This window comes from Pelophylax lessonae, assembly GCF_965119305.1.
Source record: "Pelophylax lessonae genome assembly, chromosome: 5".
Taxonomy (NCBI): Eukaryota; Metazoa; Chordata; class Amphibia; order Anura; family Ranidae; genus Pelophylax; species Pelophylax lessonae.
Window position 1 is genome coordinate 352,021,566 of NC_138772.1, and position 25,288 is coordinate 352,046,853.

General features: G+C 41.7%; 1 protein-coding gene across 3 annotated transcripts in view; it reads right to left on the bottom strand.

Moving 5' to 3' along the window:
- The window catches only part of KIAA0319, a 90,322-nt gene that overhangs the window by 23,071 nt on the left and 41,963 nt on the right, over positions 1–25,288 (bottom strand). For all 3 annotated transcript variants that reach the window (XM_082257355.1, XM_082257354.1, XM_082257356.1), the window contains exons 11-15: positions 25,010–25,133; positions 21,772–21,904; positions 20,516–20,664; positions 5,164–5,315; positions 3,383–3,521 (exon numbers count right to left, since the gene is read on the bottom strand). In XM_082257355.1, coding sequence (XP_082113481.1) covers positions 3,383–3,521; positions 5,164–5,315; positions 20,516–20,664; positions 21,772–21,904; positions 25,010–25,133 — 697 coding nt within the window. The remainder of the gene's footprint in view (positions 1–3,382; positions 3,522–5,163; positions 5,316–20,515; positions 20,665–21,771; positions 21,905–25,009; positions 25,134–25,288) is intronic.

Below are 25,288 nucleotides of genomic sequence, written 5' to 3' on the forward strand. Positions count from 1 at the left end.
GATTTCCCCTCACTTCCTGTCTTAGTGTCACCAGAACAGGAAGTGGGGGAATATCACTGTGGGGAAATAGCTTGCAATTGTTGCCTTGCCTTATAATGTCCATATTATATATAAAAGGAAACAATTGCTGGCTATATCCCCATCGGGAGATTCCCTCACTTCCTGTCCCGGTGATACCAAGACAGGAAGTGAGGGGAAATCTCCTGCAATGATATAACCCTGTTAGATGTTCTAGTTATGTATAAAACTTAAGTATATACAAAGCAAACATCTTTTTTTCCCATTTTGGCTAAATTATGGAATAATTAAAGAAACATTATTTGTTTGTTCCATGGCTTGCAGGAAAAACATTTTTGCTTGATTCCCCCATCAACACAGACAGGGGAAACCCTCCTGCGGAGCCATTGTGTTCTCCCGGTGCTGCCCCTGCCAGGAAAACACAGTGATTGTTGCTAGCGGCTACAAGAGCTGCTAGCGATAAGCGTGTGTAAAATCTGACAGACTGGTTGTACGTTGTACTCAAGTTGATCGATCAATCAACTTGGGTACCTTCAGCCTGCCCATACATAGTTTAAATCTGCATTTCAAATGAATCAATCCCATTTACATCTAACACTCCATAAAGGAGAATGGAGGGGCTTATCAGGTCTGCGTGAAAAATGAACAGCCAGACCCAATCAGAAGGCTCATGTTAAAAGGGACCTGAAAAGCAATCTGCATGGCTTGCTTTTCCGAGCATTGGCTAGTTTAGTGAACCTGGACTAATAACAGTCACTGTAATGCTACCCATACTGCTGTCCTTTTAACATGGTGACAAAAGCTGATACCTATGCTACATGTGTGTAAAGTGACTTTCACCCTGCTAAATGGACAGCAATAAGGTTGTAAATACAGTGACTGTAATTAACATGGCAAGGGCTATGAACTGTACATGTCTTCTAGCTAAATCAAGCAGCTTCAGTAGGAAACATTTCTTTTTAATCTCTCTTACCTCGATCTCTGCAGCAGGTTTTTTTTGCAGAGGAATTCAATCCCATCAGCAGAGGAAGCACCAGGCTGTGCAGTGCTGGACAGTGCACCCTGTGTACCCATTGGCTAAGGAGGCAGCAGGAAGAGGATCAGCCCGCCTCCTGTTACCTCCTCAGCCAATGAGTAGCTGAAAGGCTCTTAAGTCCCTCCCTCATAACATATCCTGAGTCCCAGCCCTGCCAGCTAGTTTACTGTGCTTACTATGCATTTATCCTTCTGCGCTTCTCCTGCCTTATGTGTCCCCTGGCTACTGTCTCCTGCACATTTCCTGGATGCCGGGTCCGGGACCCCTACAGGCACTCGGGCCCCCTACATGTGTATCGGCTGTCCCCCCCTGATGGCGGCCCTGCCCGTGCTAAGCGGCCGGCTGGAAAGCATTCTCTGAATGGCCCCTGTGTTAAGCGGCTGACCTCCTGTGTTCAAAATGCAGTAGAGCAGTCACTTAGCATGGGACCCATAAGCAAGTAGCGATCACTGGAGTAGTGGTGTCTACTTCAGTGGTTTCCAGCTTCCAGTGGCATGGCTAGGTATAGTATATACATAATTACATTAGTCCAAGCTGGAATTCTTCTTTAACTTGGATGGATGACATGGTTCCATATCCTGCCTAGGCCTAGGTTTAAAGGAGTTCCACAGGGTCACAGGGATTGATCTGAAGACTAACACAAGCACTTGCAAGCAAAATAAGGTGCCTTCACTTCAGTGCATTTGTACCTTTTACCATTTTATAGGTCAAGTTCAATTAAATGACTATATCCACACACAAACATTTCAGTTTACCATGACCGATGATCACTGTTCACTGATAGCACTATTTTGAACATCCAGGGCTGCTGTTAGAAATCACAGGGCACTGTACAGCCTACCTGACAGTAGGGTCCCTCCACCACACCTGAGGGGTTCTTGGGGAGCAATAAAAAAAAATAAAAATAAAATAAATAAAATAAAATAAAAAACCTTCGTTTCACTTTTACTGCTCACCAACAGCTACCCTCTTTAGCAACAGAGGCAGTGGCTATGGGTGTACACCTGCCACAGCCCTGATGTATTGCTTCTCAGCCTTGGCAAAAATGATAGCCTTATTGAAGAAGACCCATTCAAGTGAATGGTGCCGCTCTGCAAGTGCTCCGCAACTGTGTTCAAAGCACACGGTTGTGCCACGCTAGTGCAGGGTTAAAGCAGGCGGTGAGGAGGCAATATGCTTCCTTACCGCCTGTCAAATGCTCTCTGAAGATCGATCCAAATTCTGATTGTTCTTCAATTAAAGCAAAGCACATGTGATGAGTCTTTCACTTTCCTTTTTATTTTTTTAGAATTCCAATAAATTTTTTTTTTTTAGAATTTTATCATTTATTTTACCTTTTTCTAACTACCCTTTTGGGGGGGCTTTTTGTGACATATCGGGTCTAAACAGACCCCTGATGTCCTACTTTTGACGCAGAGAAAGAAAATGAGGTCAAAGGTTCATCAGTCACTGTCTCTGCAGACTCAACTGCACTGGACAGTAAATGAATGGGAAGTGCTCTGTGTTGAGTGGCTTAATCTTCATTCACAAACTGGAGCATAGTAAACAGTTTATTATGCTTCAGTTATAAATGGACACAGAAGCAATCAGTATCAATCACTCACTGTGCTCATTCAGAAAAGAAAGGGGCTGGTAAATATGACATTTTCCATTCCCCCACTCTCTATTCTAAAATATGCCCCTGGAACCAATCCCCCTGCAGTGCTGCCAGCAGGAGAGTAGTAGGGAAGGCCTAAGAGCATCAGAGTCAGCAGTAAGGCTATTCAGCCATCCCTCCTGCTTGGCAGGTGCCCAGGCCCCCCTTTTGAACTGATGTGTCCCAGGCCCAGTACAGGAAGGCTGGCTGTACTGCCTTATCAGCGGCCCTGTGAACATCACCTATTCATAAAGAAAGCATACTGGAATGTATTTAATAAGAGGCCTTTACCTGCAATCAGATATGTATTCAGCATACAAAAGCTAATTAAGCTTACACGTGTGCCTATTATTTTCCAGATTAGGCTATTTAAACCTATGGGGCAGAATGAGAAATACATGTAAAACATCTAAACATTTTATTAATATTAGGTTTCCCATTGCTCCCTGCCAATAGGTCTGATCTTTCAGATTTGACATAGACTTGCATGATCAATCCTGACACAGATCCAATCACATGGCACATGAGTCCAGATATTATTGTGTCAAATATTTCTTTGATATTGGTCAAAATGTAGTCACTTTGCACAGCATATTGTATCAAATGTGACTACTACATTCACATATAAGCTTGCATAAGCAAAACAAAGTGTTGAAACATATATCTTCTTGGCTTTGTATTAACATTCATACCAGGACGCACTTCCACTGTGGCTGTGTCCATATCTGACTCTCCTTTTGCATCTGTGACCTTCAAATGAAACAGATAAATTCCTTCCACCAGATTAGTGAGCTGAAGAACTGGTTTGTGTTCAGAGGAGTCCATCACTTCCTGTGAAATATTTGTACAGTTCACATTCAAGAAAAATATAAATAAAAGAGATGTATTAAAATGATATAATTTAGAGTTCCATAGACACTATAATGCAGACTTCGTACTAAGGAAGATAGAAGTATGACGAGTCAATCAGTTGTGCTGCAGTGCAAGGAGGAGAAAGTCGTGATAGAGAGATGAGCTAATCAGTCTGCTGCACCTCCTTTTACTGTCCAATGACATAGTGGGGGTTGGGAGGAGACCCGTAAGGCTGGCGTCACACAGTTGCGTTACTCGTTAGTGCGTATGTTACCACAATGTGCGAAAATCTGTGTTTTTGCATGTTGGCGTAATGCAGTGTAATTCATTCTTAATGACACCCCAATCCACCTTGCCAACAGATATGCATTGCAGGGCATGCTTTTTCACTACCATGCATTGTGGTGCGTGCACTACTTAACAAAAAAAAAATGATACATGGTGTGATTAGGAGCATTATACGGCATATTCAAATGAATGGGCTGCCTTAACACAACACAGGTTGATGTGCATGGTAATATACTACAGCAGTGTGACCTCAGCCCAGTCTGAGCCAAGTGTTACTGAGCTGCAGAAGAGAAAAACCAGGTGTCCTCTCCTGGCAGGCAGAGCTGTGTAAAGTTCAACACTGAATCAACAGTCATATAAATCATAAAAACAAATGTTGTGTTATGCTATCATTAGAAAGTGCATAAGATCATTGTAATAATTATACAATCAAGTGAAAAAGAAAAAATGATATATATATAATAATATAAATGCTTTGTAGGTGATACGGCTCTCTTATATGTATTTCATTTGTGCAAGGGCATTTAGCCTGCAAGGGTAGGGTGATAGGGTGGTTGTCACGTCCTTCATGCTTTCCCTCCTCTTTGGGCGCTAAGCAAGGGTCACATGGGAGACCCCCACCCTCCCCCTGTGGGTTCTTTGGGCTACACAAGGTGTTGAACAGGGTCACCAACCCTTGCATGTAGGGTAACACTTTGCTCAAAAACATGCTCACCAATGCCTGGGACCAGATGGGAGCCACGGTCATGTCAAACATTAAGGCGGCCTCCCAACTCAGAGATGAGCCACATATGTGCAGTACCCAAAATGCAGGAACAGAGAAGCCCATGCTCCTGGGTTCTTACGGTGAATCGGCATCCCAGGAATTCTCTAGGTGCGTGTGTCCCTGATGCGTTTCTCTAAGTGTTCCCTGGAGCCCCCCTTCGGATCCGGACCTATTCCCTTTTATAGAACACAGGCGGGGAGCTGGACCCCAGCAAAGCATGCGAACACACCAGAGAAAGGCGGCAAAACATTAACCCTTTCTCCCTGACCTGGGTAGCCAAGTGCTAAATGAATACACAGTATGCTATGTGCCTACAGGCCATTTTCCTTGTGTTAGCTTTGAGTTATTTTGTGCAAAACCAAATGGGGGGGGGGGGGGATAGAAACACCCCAGTGTTCCTTGGTGACCTGGTAGGAACAGGGCTAGTAACTATGGCAGGGAGCTATTACTGCTAGAGTCTTCAGTGGGTAAATGAAACCAGCAAGTGACCTAGCCCACCAGCCTTCACTTATAGCTGAAATTAAATGTGGGTGGACCTAAAATATCCTAGTTTCCTTATTTACTTACCCCAGCTGCTGGGCTCTGACCATCTCTCCTCCATTGGTATGATATTATACCCTGATCATCAACAGACTTTGATCCATCCAGTGAAATGGAGGTATTGGGAAGAACAAGGACACGGGTTCCACCAGCGTGAGCCTTAGGAGGGCTATTTTTACCTATAAATGAAAATAAACATTTAAGTCATAGACAGTCCTTCTGATCAAAGAGTGTAGAAGGCTTTTGCATATATGTAGCTTCTTTAAAAAGTTATTTTTATAAAATACAAGTGCACATAAGGTTAGTCAGGGTTTATCTTACTGTAGATCTTTCAAAGATCTCTCACATATTTTCAATAAAGGGTTAAATGATTGTAGCACTTATTTTGGGCTGTTTGAAGAATGAAATGATTGGTTTAATAGGATTCCGGGGGATTTCAGCAGAGAGGTGTGATGTGGAAATCTAGGTCTAAGAAGAAAACAATACTGTCTGCTGCTTATTTGGGTGCATACACATTAGAAAAGTAAGTAGCTAAAGAGTACAATAAAAATGGGTAGGTATCAACTTAATTTTGTATTTGCGTGGATGAGAACAAGGGATAGTGGGTTTGACAAGTATTGAGCAGTAGTTGGTGTTCCATCTGTATTGATAGTTGTGAGTTGTTTTTTTGTGTGGGGGTAGGATTATTTTCCTTTTGTAGATAGAGGAGAATAACATATGCAAATTTTCGAGTATTGTGACTTTATGGATCTAAAAGATTCATATAAAGTGTTGCATTAATGCATTGCATCCCTTGTTCTCATCGCAACTTTATAGAGTTATATGGCTATGCTGTTAATAGACTTGTATCAGAAATTATATAACCTTTGTGGGCATTTCGGGTAGCTGTGCATTTCAAATGATCGAGTAATTAAATATTTCAGTACTTCAAGGGGTTACAGGAGTTGATAACAATCCAGTGATGACATTCAGCTTCTGAGCTTTTAGTACAATAAAGGATACACTTGAATAATGCTATTGTCACTGCTTAAAGCGGAGTTCCGGCCTCAAACACCTTTTTTAACTAAAAATACCCCTATAATACTAATCCTTAGCCCTTTACAGAACCGCTTTTCTTATACTTACAAGGTGTACAGTATTGGATTTTAGTCAAAATCTTACTTTTAAAAACGCTGTCTGGGCGCAGCCATCTTAGACGTGGGCATCTGAAGCCGCAGTGTAATCTGCTGTGTCCTTCTTCCTGATTCCAGGGAGTGTTCTGGGAGTTCTCCCTGATTCCAGCCTCCTGGGAGTGATGACAAACAGCTCCCAGGATGCAATACAAAGGCGGAAGTGATGTCGATGGCCATGGCCACAGAGGGGGGAGAAGGAGGAAGTACAATCAAAAATGAGCTGAAAATAAGGTAAGGGACCCCCGAAAAAAATTGTAAATGCCTAATTGTTGATCAGCGTAGCGAGCATTCCAGGAATCACTAAAGTTGCAAAATAGGCCGGAACTCCTATTTAAGAAGAATCTGTTTGGAGGTGTTTATAAAGCGCCTTGTGGTATACCAGCTTCCTTTTGGGGTGTTATAGGAGCTTGGAGTAATAAGTCCCATGAAAAGGGGAAGCTGACAATATGGTGTTTATGGTAAAGGATTAGCAATATAAACGTGTATATATATAAACCAAGAAAGGTAAATACAAATAAATAGCAAAATGAATAAAAGTGAACATCAAATCAACAGTCCCATATGTGAAGTGAAAAAAACAGTCCACAACGGTGATAATTGAAGTGCTCACTGGATCCCAACACCAACAAGATATAGAGATATATTGTGCTCACCAGAACGATAGGACTCAAAATGCCATATAGCATATGAGTCAAATCAGCTTGTTGTACAATGGATGGATAATCCGAAAGGGATGACTGAGGTCACTAATGTTGAGGTGAAGAGGTAATAGCAGATATGAACCGTCACACCAGAGAGGCTCTCACTCCGTCAGATGGCCAGAAAGGAACCAAAAAACAAGGGAGCACAAAATAGTGTAACACTGCTAAAATTTTAATTAAATAAAAATACACCAAATTGCACTTACAAACATCTCGTGGTAAAGAGCGTATACAGATGCAAAGGTAGGCTGTCAGCAGCGTGGCCTTGACGCGTTTCAGCATAAATGCTTTTTTCAAAAGATAGTGCCAGCCAAACACCCACAAAAGCCACTTATTTATAATCTAAGTAGTAATAAGTCACCCAATGAGAAGATGCCTACTGTGCAGACACACCAAGCCCAAAATGGCGTCGGCTTGCACTCCAAGCCTCGTTTTCAATGTGGCTATGGATGCCTATTGTGCAGACAAACTGAGCCCAAAATGGAGTCGGCGTGTGTTCCAAGCCTCATTTTCAATGTGGCTATGGAGCACAACATCACTTCCGGGTAAACAGGAAGAGCATCATATGCGGAAGTAACCACATTCCAAGCCTCATGTTCAGATAAACCAGAGGCACAGCATCACTTCCGGGATAGACAGGAAGCAGCATCATATGAGGAAGTGCAGCCGTGCCATACAGAGCAAACAGGATGTGACAACGCAGAGAAAGCACCAATTCAATCAGGGGACAGAGCCAAAAATACTGTATAAAGCACAAATGCAATGCAAATATAAATTAAAACAATACTTAATAAAGGACAATTGCAATGTAAATATAAATTGAATATAACAACATTTGAATAGACAGAGATATACTAAATAAATAATATATCATGAATGAATTAAAACGGTATATATAAAAAAAGGATAAAATGCAATGGCAAGAATATATAAATGCCATAAAATATAAAAACAGTAAAAATATTTTAAAAGCAATATGAAAAATATAAAAATGCCAATTAATTATGAGAAAGAGGATAAAATATCTTGTAGAAAAATAGAAAAAAGGAGATGGTGTGTATAGAACGAGCAAATAGAGGGGACAGTAATAGAATCAATTTAAGATGTATTAATAAAAGCGTTAATGTCCCACTCTATATTAAGTCCGTGAGGATGGTAAGACCGTAATGTGTAGATCCAATAGGTCTCACGTTGTGAAACCCCACGGATCTTAGAGCCCCGCTGATAAAGGGGGCGGAATTGTAGTGTTGGACAAACAGGACTATTATCAGGAAATGGACAGGATTTTAAGTGATCAGGACACCTATACACAATTGCCCAATAACCCCACGTCTCAGTTTAAGGGGAAATTGGCCAAAATAATCAATAAGGGATATAGAGATCATATTTTGGACAAAAAAGAGAAATCATTCCTGGTCCCTACAGCCCCTCGTATACCAGTGATGTATTACCTTCCGAAAATCCATAAAGATCCTATTCGTCCACCTGGTCGCCCCATTGTAAGCGGGATTAATTCCATCACTTCTCGCATAGGTAAATATATTGACTTTTACCTACAGCCTTTGGTATACAAAACTCCATCTTATATCAAAGATACTCGTGATGTAATTAACATCCTAAATAACATCAAGTTGGAAGGTGAACATCTTATGGTAACGGCAGATGTTACATCATTGTATACCTGTATCCCACACAATCTAGGGCTTGAAGCAGTGGAACACTTCTTAAAAAATGATTTATCTCTATCACCATTACAACGTGATTTTATTTTGGAGCTGTTATTGTTCGCTACCGGACATAACTACTTTTGGTTTAACAATCAGTTTTACCTGCAACAAAGAGGTGTTGCTATGGGGGCAAAATTTGCCCCTAGCCTGGCCAACCTATTTATGGCCAAATGGGAGGAGGATGTTGTCTATCCACAAAATAGGCCTGAGTTGGTTTTGTGGATTCGTTATATAGACAACATCCTCCTCCTATGGCAGGGGGATTCTGTATCTTTAGACTCCTTTATGTCCCTTTTAAATACCAATGAAAGGGGCATTCATCTGTCTTATGAGTCTAGTAATAATACCATTCATTTTCTAGACCTAAACATTAGATTGGTTAATAACCAATTTGTCACGAGTACATTCTTCAAAGACACCGACCGTAATTCATACTTACCGGTAGATAGCTGCCACCATAGGGCTTGGCTGAATGGTGTACCCAAAAGCCAATTTATTAGGCTCAGGCGAAATTGTACTCGTGACGATGAATTCCTCCAACAGTCAGAGGTCCTTAAAGAGAGATTTCTGACCAAAGGTTATGAACAGGGCTCTTTAGAATCTACTATTAAAGAGGTATTACGAACAGACAGATCCCAATAATTGAATGGTTCCACTGCTAAAAAAGATGACCCAGGTTTTACAAAATGGTCCTTATTCACAGAATATTCCACCCAACATAAGGCCATTAAAAAGATTTTTCTAAAACACTGGGACATCCTTAAAAATGATCGGGTGTTGAATCCTGTACTTCCTGATAAGCCAGTTGTCACATTCAGAGGTGCCCCATCCTTTAGAAATAAGTTGGCCCCTAATGTGGTAGATGAACCAACAAGACCAAAGTTTTTTCTGGATCTTGTTGGTTACTACCCCTGTCGTAAATGCAGGGTGTGCATGTGTAATTGCAATCAGAGCAAAAGAATCCTGTCTTTTCAATCTACAGTGACCAGTTGCATATATGAAATTAAATTCTTTGCCACATGCACCACCACTCATGTTGTTTACTTACTGACCTGCCCCTGCCATAAACAATATGTGGGCCGAACCATTAGACCCTTTTACGTTAGATTAAACGAACATATCACTAAAATAATTAAAGGGAAGGACAAACATAATGTCTATAAACATTATTTATTACATCACCAAAAAAGCCCTAAAGGGACACTTTTTCAAGTTATTGATCGTTTTACTGCTCCTTGGAGAGGTGGCTCTAAGATCCGTGGGGTTTCACAACGTGAGACCTATTGGATCTACACATTACGGTCTTACCATCCTCACGGACTTAATATAGAGTGGGACATTAACGCTTTTATTAATACATCTTAAATTGATTCTATTACTGTCCCCTCTATTTGCTCGTTCTATACACACCATCTCCTTTTTTCTATTTTTCTACAAGATATTTTATCCTCTTTCTCATAATTAATTGGCATTTTTATATTTTTCATATTGCTTTTAAAATATTTTTACTGTTTTTATATTTTATGGCATTTATATATTCTTGCCATTGCATTTTATCCTTTTTTTATATATACCGTTTTAATTCATTCATGATATATTATTTATTTAGTATATCTCTGTCTATTCAAATGTTGTTATATTCAATTTATATTTGCATTGCAATTGTCCTTTATTAAGTATTGTTTTAATTTATATTTGCATTGCATTTGTGCTTTATACAGTATTTTTGGCTCTGTCCCCTGATTGAATTGGTGCTTTCTCTGCGTTGTCACATCCTGTTTGCTCTGTATGGCACGGCTGCACTTCCTCATATGATGCTGCTTCCTGTCTATCCCGGAAGTGATGCTGTGCCTCTGGTTTATCTGAACATGAGGCTTGGAATGTGGTTACTTCCGCATATGATGCACTTCCTGTTTACCCGGAAGTGATGTTGTGCTCCATAGCCACATTGAAAATGAGGCTTGGAACACACGCCGACTCCATTTTGGGCTCAGTTTGTCTGCACAATAGGCATCCATAGCCACATTGAAAACGAGGCTTGGAGTGCAAGCCGACGCCATTTTGGGCTTGGTGTGTCTGCACAGTAGGCATCTTCTCATTGGGTGACTTATTACTACTTAGATTATAAATAAGTGGCTTTTGTGGGTGTTTGGCTGGCACTATCTTTTGAAAAAAGCATTTATGCTGAAACGCGTCAAGGCCACGCTGCTGACAGCCTACCTTTGCATCTGTATACGCTCTTTACCACGAGATGTTTGTAAGTGCAATTTGGTGTATTTTTATTTAATTAAAATTTTAGCAGTGTTACACTATTTTGTGCTCCCTTGTTTTTTGGTTCCTTTCTGGCCATCTGACGGAGTGAGAGCCTCTCTGGTGTGACGGTTCATATCTGCTATTACCTCTTCACCTCAACATCAGTGACCTCAGTCATCCCTTTCGGATTATCCATCCATTGTACAACAAGCTGATTTGACTCATATGCTATATGGCATTTTGAGTCCTATCGTTCTGGTGAGCACAATATATCTCTATATCTTGTTGGTGTTGGGATCCAGTGAGCACTTCAATTATCACCGTTGTGGACTGTTTTTTTCACTTCACATATGGGACTGTTGATTTGATGTTCACTTTTATTCATTTTGCTATTTATTTGTATTTACCTTTCTTGGTTTATATATATACACGTTTATATTGCTAGTATTTATTAGCGCTGCACTTTTTTCCACATTTTGCTATTCACAATTTTCTTGTCAGTTGTTTGGTGTAGCAGCTTTTTTATGGTTAGCGCAATATTTTTTGCTTTTCACTTTATGGTAAAGGATTGCTGGTAGTATGTAAGAAAGGTGAGGGGTAACTAAGTCATGTGTTACTATTAAATTGCTCTATATTCCAGACTGTGACGACTTTGAAAGGGGTGTATTGTCACAGAATGATTATAGATGGTCTCCCCTTGAAAGTCTGCTGGGTGTCATATTCCAGTAGAACAGTTTTCAATACGTAAACTATAGTAAAATTTTGAACAGAAAAAGCACAAAAAAGAAACTAGAATGAGAGATTTATTCCAGGTATCACTTATCTATGAGTCAGCGGTTGAGAGAGGTGGGTGGTTTAATCTTCTTGTCTAGGTCTCCTATGTACCGGTGAAGCCGTGGGGCTGGATCTTTGAAGAGGACTGCTGGCGTTTGAAGGTGGTGATCCTGACCTAGGGGATCTGTAGTGCGGAAGCAAAAGGCTTGTAATTCCATCCATTCTTCACCCTAGCTTTCTTCATTGGGTGAGGGAACCCGGAATTCAGCATACCAATCAGGTACTTGGATCAAGGGTATGCCTAGGCACTCGCAGAATTGTGGTAAATCTTCAGGGACTCTGAGGAATGCTGATCTGCCAGCGGTGGAAGCAGAGAGGCAAAATGGGAATTTCCATCTAAAGTTAATGCCCCGTGTGCGTAAAACGTCTAGTAGCGGGCGAAGATCTTTACTGTGTTGTAGGGTTAAGTTGGACAAGTCCTGGTAGATTTTAATATCTGCTAATTCGTAAGTGATATTGATACGATTACGTGCTTTTCGAAAAATGTCTTCTTTCATGCGAAAGCTCATGAGACAGGAAATTATGCTTTGTGGTGGATCAGTGTGTGCTCAATGGATTCTTTCCATGTCAATTGTGTTTGTAGTAGGTCTATCCAGGAGGTTTTTGAAAATGGCCGTCGCTGTCTGTTGGATTTGGTTATTCTCAACAGACTCTGGGACTCCTCACACCCGCAGATTGTTTCTGGGTCCCCGGTTGTCTAGGTCTTCCATGTGTCTTTGCAGATCTCTCATTTGCAAAGTGTGGGTGTCTTAGATCAATTGGATTTGTTCAATCTGTGCCTCGTGCTGAGTGGTGGTCTTCTCTATCTCCTGTCCCGATCAGCCATATTTTGGAAGTAATGGCAAAGGTCAGCAATGGCCGCAAGGAAGGTTGCTAAGAGAGAGTCCTTTATGTCAGCTGCAACTAGCTGTAAATCGTGTAGGCTTAGGGAAGGTTATTGACCTGGGATTACAGGGGAGGTGGTGTATCTTACTGCAATAGGGGAGTGTTGGCTCACCTGCTGCTGCATATCTCCTGATTCTAGCATGGAGGCTTGTGAGGCCACAGGCACGTTGGTGGTTTAGGAGCGGAATATCTCTGGGATCTGTGTGCCCAAGTGTCGTGGGGAGCGAGAACAGGATGAGGATCTGCTCCGATTTGACTTGCCCATGTCAGCAGGTCTGTGGGTCTCTGCTGAGCTGATCTTTTTCCCTCTCTTGGGCAGAGTTCTGGGACTAATCATCCATCTTAGTCCATGGTTAGGACACGCCCCCCATTTTTTTCATATTTCACACAGACATACTAAAATGTGCACCGGTAGAATAACAATATTTTTATATTTTAAGAACGCAAAGTTTATGCCACACAGTATTTTCGTAACTGTGTATTAGACCCAGGGCCGGCGCTACCTATAAGTAAGGTAGGCTCCATTAGCGCGGGCACCAGCGTGGCTTTTTTTCAGCTGGAGGTGGCTCTGCATGTTTCTCCCCGCCTCCCTACCGGCACTGGTGACTCCGCCTCCCTCCACCGGTACTCTGTGGTCCAGGGGCAGACTGACCAATCGGGTGCTGCCCTGGGCAAGCATGAAGAGTCAGGTGGCAGCAGGTGCGGGGAGTGGGACAGCATCAGGCTCAGGGAGATGGCAGGGACGAAGAGCAGCGAGGGGGGGACAGGACTGATTGCTCCGAAGACCTCCCAGGAACGACAGACAAGCTATCTGGGGCCGGAGAATAAGGACGGGCGGGAGGAGCAGGCATCCAGGGACAGCTGCATCTGACAGTAAACTAATCATTTAGAAGGAGCAGGAGCAGCTCCATGACCTCCTGCCCTCACCCAGCTACAAGAATGGGCCCTGCCCACTGCTGGCATGGAAGGTAAAGCCCCCACTTTATACTTACCTGACACCAATCATGATCTAACAATGTCCGTGAAAGCAAGGGCTTTCTTGGCTCTCTCTCTCCATATTGTCCCAGACACACCAACAGGGGCCAGCGGGCTGTGTCAGTCACAGCCAGTAAGGAGAGAGTGGGGGGCGAGGTCGACACACACAGAGCCGGCTCAGAAGCAAGCACGCACGAGTGCCCCCAGCGTAAGTGGGGGGGGGGGGTGCTCTGAGCCAGGTGTGTAGACTGTGGACCCAAGGAGAGCAGGATTGGGGCTTCTCTGTGCAAAACCATTGAGCACAGAGCAGGTGTGTATAACATGCTTGCTCTTTTTGTGTTTTTTGTACTATTAGAAAAAGGTGAGGCCACATACAATAAGGGTGACACAAGGGCCTGTACCTTCAGGGGATTCTAGTGATTGTGATGTAGTGATGCAGCTACTCAGATCTCTTCTACAATATACAGCAGAGATTGTTTTAAAAAAAAAAAGTCAATGGTTTCTATTGACATTTCCCAAATCAGGATGTTACTAATCTCATGTTTTTGGCTGGGAATGTTTTGTTTCACAATATAAGTGCAAGTGTAAACTGCATTTCAATGTTTCTATATGTAATATAATGTACCTTGGGAAAAATAATCCCTTGACAGAGTACAATATTGGGGATACAATGCTGGCCAGCACTACAGAAGAAAAAATATTTGGGGGCACGTATTTCAGATTACTGCAAAATGACCAAAAAGTGTGGCCATGTAGTGGGAAAGGCAAACCGAATTCTAGGCTGCATCACTCGAGGGGTCACAAGCAGGAGTAAGGAGGTGCTATGGATATTTATTTAGACCTCATTTAGAATACTGTGTCCAGTTCTGGAGACCTCACTTCCAAAAAATATAGATAAGAACTAACGGGTGAAAGGTCTAAGGGATAAAACAAATTCGAAGAGACCTCAGAAACCTAATATGTACAGTCTGGAAGAAAGAAGGAAAAGGGGAGACCTGACTGAAACCTTTAAATACATCAAGGGGGTGAATAGGGTTCAGGAGGGCAGTAATTTCAAAATGAAGCCAAGATCCAGAAAACAGGGACATGACCTCAAACTAGCAAGAGGTAATTCAAAACTAATCTTGGAAAGTATTATTTTACTTAACCCCTTCCCGCTGACCGTCTCCTAGCCCTTTTAGGATTCTAAAAGCCGGAAGGTGGAGGTGGGCATTCAGGTCATGGGACTGCTGTGATTGGCTGTCAAAGCAATCACATGATCGGAAAGCTCCTGATCACTAGCATGCATCGGGAGCTTTTCAGTACCCGCCATCTATAATGCTGAGAGCGTGCTCTCAGCACAGTAAGTGCTTTACACAGGGCCGCATATATGCGGCCGCTCGCGTGAAGGCCCACACGTCGAGAGGCTGCATATATGTGTACAGCCCTGCGTGAAGAGGTTAAAGAGTAGGTAATGCTTGGAACTTGGAATAGACTTTCAGCAGAGGAAGAGAGTCCATCAACACTAAGTGGATTCAAATATGCTTGGGACAAAATGTAAAAAATACAAACTACTTGCTGACTGGTCAACAGTAATTTTACTGCTGGGCAGTGGCCTGAGCAGGCCCAGCAACATACAAGTACATTGCATACCAGTACGTTGCTTCGCTCATACTGTATGTACCGCGTGCACCCCCTGGGGTGCGCATTGGCGCAGTCTGCAACCACTGTGTCCAATTGCAGTGCTCTGTATATTTATGTTTATATAATAAAAATAAAAAACCCAGTGGTGATTAAATACCACCAAAAGAAAGCTCTATTTCTGTGAAAAAAAATATAAAAAAGTTTGGGTACAGCATTGCATGATCGAGCATGTGGCAGTTAAAGCAGCACAATGCTGAATAGCAAAAAAATCCCTGGTCATGAAGGAGGTAAAACCTCCCAGAGGTCAAGTGGCTAAAAAAATGGGGCAGACTTGATGGACCACTTGGTCTTATTTCTGCCGTCACTCTTCTACAGTATGGTTTGTATGTTACATTAGACTTCTTGTTTTCGAGCTGACTTGTGATTGCCCCAGAATACGGTTTAAAGTCAGGAATGGTGAAATCTGTTATTGCAGCAAGTACATTCCAGATGCCCTGGGGGATTTGTTCCCAACAGTAAGCACCCCAAACCCTGATATTAGAATTCGAAGTAAAAGCAATACATTTTCCTTGGGTTCTGAACAGCTGATGTACAGGATTGCATTTGAGGATTTTGTTTATTGGCCTACACAAGAACACATCTTTATATTAACCAGGATCTCTTCAATTCTACTAGAGGCTTTGTAAACAAGACTGTTTTATGGGGATGTAGTAAATATTTCAGTAACATATGTCTCTGAAATGGTGCTTCACTCTGACTCAAACCAACTATGAAAGGGCATACATTAAAAATTGATTGACTAATTACCTAAAAAGCTATGTCCATACACATTTTTTATTTATGAATAAGTTATGACAATAGAAAATAAAGAAAACATAAAAACTACATATTGAAGCATCATGCATACACTGCCTAAACTCCCACATCAGCTATTAGTCTTCTCTTGTTCCTCCCTATACCCCACAGATGTGAAAGAGGTTGAATAACTGACACAAAGGGATTGATTTACTAAAACTGGAGAGTGAAAAATCTGGCGCAGCTGTGCTTGATAGCCAATCAGCTTCTAACTTCAACTTCGTTTAAAGTGGTTGTAAAGGTAAAAGGTTTTTTTACCTTAATGCATTCTATGCATTAAGTTAAAAACATTTTATAAGAAGTATAGCTGGGGACTCTCATGATCTTTGGCCTTTATATGCTTAAACCCTCCTACTACATCCCCGGCACTCCTACTCTTCCAACTAGATATTTACCATGTGTGTACGGACGTCACCTCCTACGTGCGTCAATTACGTACATGAGAGTCCCCAGCTTCTGAAGAGCCCGGTAGGAGGGGCCAAATGTGTCATGCGGGGACAGCATTGTGACGTATTTCCGGTGTTTGGAACGCACGGTGAGCGATGAACCTCACCAGCTCTTATGCTCGTATTTATGCATGTAAGTGCATTTGGTGTTACATTTTTAATAAATTCTAAACCGTTTTACGCTATGGGTACCTTTCTCTCATTGTACAATAACCTGATAAGTGCCTTGTGACTGGAGGAATTAAATAGGAATATCCCATTATCCAGGAAGTACCTGCATTCTAACCATCTGTGTTGGGAGGAGAAGGAGAGGAACCATAGCTGCATATATTTTGTGCCTGGAAGGACTATATGCCTACTTGATTCCTATTTCTGGTGAGTGGGGATCACAGGAGAGAAGCACGAAAAAGCACTGCGGCAGCACTAGAAGATAACAAGCATGGACACTTTATATTGCACTGTATTTTGCACCAATGGACTTTATTTACTTTTGCACGAACACTTTTATGTAATATTGTTTACTCCATTTTTGCACCTGCACTTTTATATATCATTGATTATATTGCATTGTCATTTTGAAGCAGCGCTTAAATTGTATTTTATATGTGTTAAGCTCTACTAATTCCAATTTGTTTGTACTTAATGATCATAACAAAAGTCCTTTAATCTGGTGTTGAGGTAATTTTCCTTTTAGTAAAACTACTTTTCTAGCATAGAAAAGCAATAGACTTTTCAGCTGTTTAGAGTGTGTTCCCATTATGTCATTTTGTACTATAGCGAGCAATTAGTACGGCAGATTAAAGCCCAGAGTTGTCATCAGGAAGGGGTGTATTTTTGGAAAATAACCCAAAAAAATTAACATCTGCTGCTATTTCAAAACAATGGTCGCATTAGGATGAATGGCTGATTCCCAATTTGTAAATTTTATAGGGAGTGTAGGGTGATCTATGGATGAAATAGATTAGTTCATTGTTTCTCAACCTTTTTTCAGTCAAGGCACCCTTTAAAAATTATGGACAGTCTCAAGGCACCCCATTCTAAAATGTAATGTAATGTATTCTAATAGTTTTGCATAACGTAGCAACATCCACATGTAGGACACACAACGTTAGAGGTGATTTATTCTTCCAAAGCAAATACACTTTTGCAAACTGGTACTGACTAGTATTCCAATGTTTCACTTCTCCCTCAGTTTTTCTCCATTACTCAGCTAATGTGACCCCAACGCTGATAGAGAAGGGCAGGGTTAGGGTTAAACAAGGATGCTATGCAGGCAACTGACATCTTTTATATCAACTGATGACGCCATTGGTCGTTAGGATGCCGGCAGCTAGAAGGTTGTAATGGTGCACAATGAAATCCTGTGGCTTTGTGTAACTAAAAGGCAGGCTTTATCTACAGGCCTGCTTGTATTTTTACACTTTTTTGGCAATTTGTAGGCATTTTGACTAGGCACCCCTGAAGAAACCTCAGGGCACCCTGGTTGAAAAAGGCTGGATTAGAGAATAAAAGGTTCAGTGTATGGATAACTGTAGAAAAAAAAAGTTTCCCCCACTTCTGTAAAGTCCACTTTTTTTAGAAATAGTATGTCCTTGAACCACTGAAACCAAAATGATCAGGGGTATGTGTTTAAAGAAAGCAATATACTGTATGTTTGTCACCTGTTTTTGGACAGATTTAAAGTGTGGTAATTTTTTAAGAAGGGAGACAGATAATATTGGTATTTAGAGTTTTTGTATGATTTAGCAACTTAGGTTGGTGCAGTATTTGGTTTTGCACTGTCAATTTATTTACAGTTTTAAGGTTCCATATAAACGTGTCACTTTATTAGATATATTTATTTAGCTTGATTAATGTAACATATATTTATTAAAATTCATGAATATTTTGAGCGCGGCCATAACTACCCTTATATCAATTTTCACATATCCATTATGATTATAATGACTTGCAGCTCAATTAATTAATTAATTCGATTTATTCCTTTACTCACATCCATGGAGCAGATTCACTAATACAATCACTTAAAAATGTGATATTACCAAGATTTACTGAATTCAAAAGCTAAAGATACAGGAGGTTTACAGTCCCATCCTGGAGTCCCTTCTGCCAGAAAAAAAGAAAATGTGGAGCAGATCAGACTACCCAACAACATATGGCCAAATTGTGCCAAAACAAGCAGAAATAATAGTAATACCCAATGATAACTATGCTAACACTGTAGCTGACAAAATGCTTGCGCTAGCCACAGCCAATAAAGACCCAGGGGGATTGATTTACTTAAACTGGAGAGTGCAAAATCTGGTGCAGCTCTGCATAGAAACCAATCAGCTTACAGTTTTTTTTGCCAAAGCTTAATTAAACAAGCTGAAGTTAGAAGCTAATTGGCTACAATGCATAGCTACACTGGATTTTGCACTCCCCAGTTTAAGTAAATCAACCCTAGGATGTCACACTTACCTGTTTCTGTATTCCAGAGCTGGGTCTTACCCCAGCATCATGCTCCTGCCGATGCCACAGGCAATCACAGAGAGAATGTCGTCTTAAAGGGCTTGCATGCGCCTTGCTCTGTATTCAAGCAACATGTCCTCATGCTATCTGCCAAACTCCCTGTGTTCTCTGGTGACTTCTCCTGTGATTCCCAGTGTCTCCCTTTATTGCCTCATTGTTCCCCAGTGCTATCTGTACCTCCAATAGTCCTCGTGTATTTCAGCCTGTAACCAGCTCCAATGTTTTCCAGACATTCCTAGTTTAACCAGTTCCCTTGTATCCCTTCTGTGTGCCTAAAGCAATCCCTAGTGTCCCCTGTGTCCTGTCTACCTGCACCTAATTTCAGTGTGACCTTGTGTACTTTTGCTTGTTCTCTGCTCCATTGACCCTAAGCACTCCACCCTGCACCATGCTCCGCTGTAATCCTGTGCACTCCAGCCTGCACTCTATCCCAGTAACCCCGTGCACTCCTGCCCCTGTTCTGCAACACTGACCATTTCTGCAACTTGCTTCAGTCCTGTGTTTTTAGAACCCTTATGCTACAAGACACTCTACCATGCCTATTTGTACTCCAGTGCCTGCTTGCCTGGGTGAGTCAGAGGGCCGAAACCTGGGAGCAATCCACAACTAGAATTATCTCCACTATCGGGAGCTCTGATGAACAGGCAGCTCCCTAGATCCTGCCTCAGCTCTTCTACATGCTCTCACCTTCACTAATTGAGGGGGCAGTCTGAGCTCTCTGTGTCTCCTCTGTGGATTTTGCCACTGTTTTCCCCAGCTGCTATTTCCTGGTAAGCCAGTCTTGCCCCCAATCCTGTCCATGACAGCCTGACACTGGGTCACTGGGTTTGAGAGTCCCTCAAAGAGACTGTCCAGGAAGAACATAAATGCAGTCTTCCCACATTAAAGCTCCATAGGTCCATAAAGTCCTTTTAATTCATATAGGTTAGCATCTAGAGGCACTGGATAATAGTTCTTGCATGCATAACATACAGATAGAGTCTCCCAGAATTAAAAGCTCAGCTGGTTGACTGGAAGACGAACTGATGGAGGCAAAATTGAAGAAATCAGTACTTTCTACTTCAATTCAGACTGAACAACTAAAACTTAGTTTAAAGTCTATCTATCTTAACAAACCACTAGAACATTAAACTCACAGGCCAATAAATGGTAAAAAATGACTGCCCATAATACAATAATGTTATTTTGCTTTCTACCTACCTTTCTGCTCAAGGAAGAAATTCTCAGAAGGGCGAGGGACAACTTAAATCATGATCTTTCAGGATAATAATATATTGAAATAATATTGTACTTTGTATGGCATCTTGTTCATTAGCAGTTATGGAGGCTCAGCCTTTGTCTAACCATAAGGCATTTGCACGCTTTTATTTTAATGAGATATTACTGATAGTATTTACCCTCTTTAACTGTGATGGAGACAGCAGCTGTGCTGCTTAATCCTTGCTGGTCCTTGACTGTCAAACGAAAGCGATACGTTCCAATGTGCAAATCAGAAACCACAGCCACTGGTTTATCACTGTTTTGAATTGTCAATGTGGTGGGCCCACTGTAAAAAGGGACAAACCTATGTTAAAACAGCAAAATGAGTGTGGATTGAAATAAAAATAAATAAAAAAAAACTTGTATAAGTAGATCCCTTTGCAAGATGGTGTTTTTAGCATTGTGATCTCTATATGCCCATTTATTAAACCAGCCAATCGGCTACTGGTTTTCCATTCGGCCAGCTTCTGTCGGACAGGCTGATGTATACACAGGCCGAATGTCAACTGGTTTCTGTTGAATTGGCTTATATTCAGCCTGTGTGTACGAAGGCTTTATTCTCACAATTAGTCTTTAAGTCAGACAACTCACTGAAAACAATGCAATGCCTGTTCATCAAATATCTGATCATAATAGTTTTTGGTAGAGAGATAGAGTAATTGCAATGAACCACTTTAGTTGCCTGTCTTCAAACCTCAATAGTTAAAAGGAAATTAATTCTGGAAGCTTTGCCCAAAAAAAGAGAACAAATTGCTAGTCATGAGTATTTCCTGTGTCCTTCCAGTAGCTGATCATGCCATATTACTGGCTTACCATGCCTTGCTCTGTACCATATCGCTGTAGAGGCAGGGCTATGCTTCCTCAGAGCTTCCAGAAAGGAAAACAATGAGTAGCACAGTACTGATATCACCAAATGTCAATCCAAATCTCAAAGGATTAGTCAGAGACAGCAGTGTCTTAGATCTCACACTGTAAATATACAGCTATGAGGCTGTAGGCATAGCAGTGCCTAGGCACTCTCACATTCCAAGAGGTGCACTGCTTTTTTGTACAAGAGATTCAAAACAAAAAGGTGTATTTTTTAGGGTACTACTTGGTCACAATTTAAATTTTTTGATGTTCCCTATAATATATAAGAATAACTCAAAAAAAACTGACTCACTGAACATACACTATATTTTATCTTTAAAACTAGAGCAGATATAGAATGACAAGACAGAGGGGTTCTTGATATTCATGGTGAAACAGAACCAATCACTCCATTGCTACCAGCTAAAAACTAGATGTATTTTCTGTTTACACAGAAATCTTTAACTGTACAGGGAACAATTTTAGGCCTGCATTATATTTTGATTCTTATTCTCACTCGGTTCTGCTGCTTTTAAGCTAATACCTGATATTCTCCCATTCATAGGACACAATGCCATGGTCATCTTTACTTCTGCTTCCATCTAGTGTTGTAGATTCCACAGGAAAAGTCAGTTCTTTATCTGGCCCAGTTTCTGCTACTGGTGGGCTATTATTTTCTGCAGGAATAAAATATAACTAAATTAACATGAGAGTAATAGCTATTTCTTTTGGAGATATATTACCTGTGTGGGAAATCTGGGAACCTGAAACAGTCAATAAAGGTTTGGAAATAAGAATTTACAGTTATAGCATAAGATTAGCCTTCTGAACAGTCTATATAATGTCAGGATACAGTTTTCATAGACCATGTCAAGAATGGACCATACATGGGTTCCTAAATGTTCTTAAAAGTGTTCAGAACAGCCAAACCTAAGGTTAAGGTAAAGGAGAAACTAAGCAACTAGACAACAACCATAGATACATTCACTATATACATGTAGCACCCCCTAGGGTGTAGAGTTAGTTCTTTTTGTACAGAGTAGGTCAATTGTTCAGGCTTGGCTGGCAGCCAAGCCTGTGTTGTTTAATCTGGGTTGGGTGAGTGACTCAGGGAGGGCTGGTATGACTCACAAGCAGCATCGCTAAAACCTCTTCTTACTTCTAGAAACATGCAGAAGGTTCTAGAAGGGTGGGAGTGAAGGGGAGGAGGAGTTGCCAGAAGTATTCATGAGGGCCCTGACCAATCCCTAACAGATGGGTTGGCAAGGGGCAGGCCGTCTCAAATACTCAGGGTCGCCCAGCTGGGGAGTGGAGTTCTGGTGGAAGCTGGAGATGAATTGTTAGGCTGTTGGAAGCCTTTGAGAGTAACCCCTTAGTCTGGGGGTGGTGAACTCAGGCCTGGGTTAGGGTGTGGAAGGGACCCCTCTTCAAGACACACTAGGGGATCCTGACCAGGAGGCACGGGAGCAAGGAGAAGACAGCAGGAGGACACTCCTGGGCAAATATAAGGAAAGAAAGGCGCCTCGAAGTGCAGTATTAAAAGGATTTATTGTTTGGTACAAGGGATTAAAAACACTTACAAGATGGCAGAGATAACAGGCATGTAAAAACGGTCCTCTTTTTGTCCGCTGTGTCCTCTGTCTGCTGAGTGAGGGAGTATGAGAGAGTCATCCTCTGTCTGGATTCCCTTGTGACATGGAGAAACAAAGAAGCCGAGAGGCAGAGGGCGGCCTGGGTTCTGAAACCAAGCTGGAACACACGCGGCCGATGTGGCGTCAGGTCAGGACGGTGGGCCGTAACGTGTTTCGGAGCATGCGTGGCTCCTTCGTCAGACCTACGCCTATGTTTTTTAGGTGGGCGTATAAGAGAAAAGAGGGAGGAGAAAAAGGAGGGGAAATGCTGGCTGATTGGATGGCGGAGAAGGGGGAGGGGAGGGGAGCTGGCTTGCTCGTTAGTGGCTATGGGAGTGTATTGTCAAGAGCACACATACGATCGTACCATAGCACTGATATAATGGTCAAATAAAATAAAATTATAGGGTATACGAAAATAGAAGAAAAGGGACAAGGGCATGCGGGGATGAAGGAAAAGGGGGAGGGTAGTGGGCTTGCTCCATATAGAATTGTGGAGGGTTATTGCCTGAGGATTGTATTAAAAACAGCTGTAAGCAGGCATACACATACGGTTATACCATGACGATCGTATTGGAAGCGGCTGTACATATACGATCATACCACGGTGGTGATATGGGAACACAGTCAGCTTTTGTTGTGGTAACGTGCATAGTATATATGACAGGTCGTTTCATAGTGTGGCACGGTAGGTGGGAGTGTAAAAGATGCATGGAATCTCAGGGATATTGAGATATAAAGAAAACATATTTTTATATATAAATATATATATATATATATATATATATATGTGATCGGACAGCCTCTCTCACCGGAGCCGGCTCATCTCTCCCTTTCTTCACTCCTGGGCAAATCTCCAGGAAGGAAGACAGCCAGGAGGGCTGGTGAGTGGCACACTGTCAGGAGGACTGTAAGGACTGGGAAAGAGCAGTCTGGGATGGATGCAGAGTCAGTGAGGAGGACTGTGGTGGAACAGGCAGAAGAAAGGGGCAGCTGCAGCCAGGTGGACTGGCAGTGCCTGAAAAGGTGCTACTGGGATCAGCAGCCACAGGAATAGGACAGCTAAGTACTGTGACTTCTTTTTGCTACACCAAAGGGGCCCGTGGTCCCTGCCTGCAATAGGCAATCACTTTGAATCTGAGTCTGTGTTGGCTCATCCTTTCAGTGCTAGCTGGTCCAGGGTGTTGTAGTTCCACAAGCAAGAGTTGTGCTAGAGGAGAAGGAATAGATCTGCAAGCAAGTTTGTGCAGGTGGCAGAGGAGTGTATATACTGGATGTATATGGTTGTCCCTATATGGTTACCTTGATCGAGTCAGTGGACATCCCATAATCCTCTCAACCCTATCCAAGTTCTATTCCCCTAATAAAATACAAAAAACAAAGCTACAAGGACTGTGTTCTGACGACAGCGTGCTTGGAAGATTTGTGTGCCTGGCAATGCAGGGTGGGAGATAACCATATTCACCAGCGGCTCCTACAGGAGTAGCGCTACATACAGTAATTAAGTTCTTCATGCAAATAAAACTTAATGATATGGAATTTGCTGTGATGTCAGTTTTGGACGATACACAAGTACATAACTGTAGATGGAGTATAACAAACTTAGTCTGCTTGGACTATTTACGGGACCTTTAAAAGGAAGCCTGCCATTTTAAATGTTTAGAACGAAAGCTCTTTTAAATGCAGTGATAAAAAAATGTCTTCTATTACCTTCATTAGCCAAAAAATGCTCTTGATTACATTTACTGACCAAAAAACTTTTTAAGTGCCTTCTGACCTATGCCTTGCCCAACTACCAGCTAGTTGGCCATTAAGGGTAGTCGCAGTGGGCAGAGTACAGAAAGATGGGCAGGCATTCCGTTTTAGTAATTTTTAACAGCCGACGGGTTCAGATTAAAAATGGTATAGCAACGTGTATGCTAAATGAAGACCTTTAGAGAAACAAATGCAAATTTTAAAATGATGAACCAGTTCTTAGTCATCTAACTATACACATCTTATTTTATAGAATCATAGCACACTAGTGTTTATCATTACATTCTATAGAAGACCATACCACATGTAACTCTTTGAACAAGCAATCAGCTTACAAGCACTTGTCCCTATAGCGAGTTATGCAGAAGAACATGTATGATTAGTCACCTCACCTACCAGGCTCCACAGTTACAATTACTTGAGCAGTAGACTGCTGCTTGGCAGAATCGGTCACCGTCAACTGAAATATATACTCTCCAGGCTGTTCTGCTTTAGCTTGAAGGTATGGGGAGTGTACACCCTGTGCAATATAAAAGTCAAATCACATTTAACCCAAGAACCACAAGAATGTTTTAGAAATGTTTTGCCAAAAAATAATACCATCGAACAAAAGCCATCACTTATAGACAATAGTGCTTTGTGAATACTTTTTCATGTATGAAGTATTTAATTGTA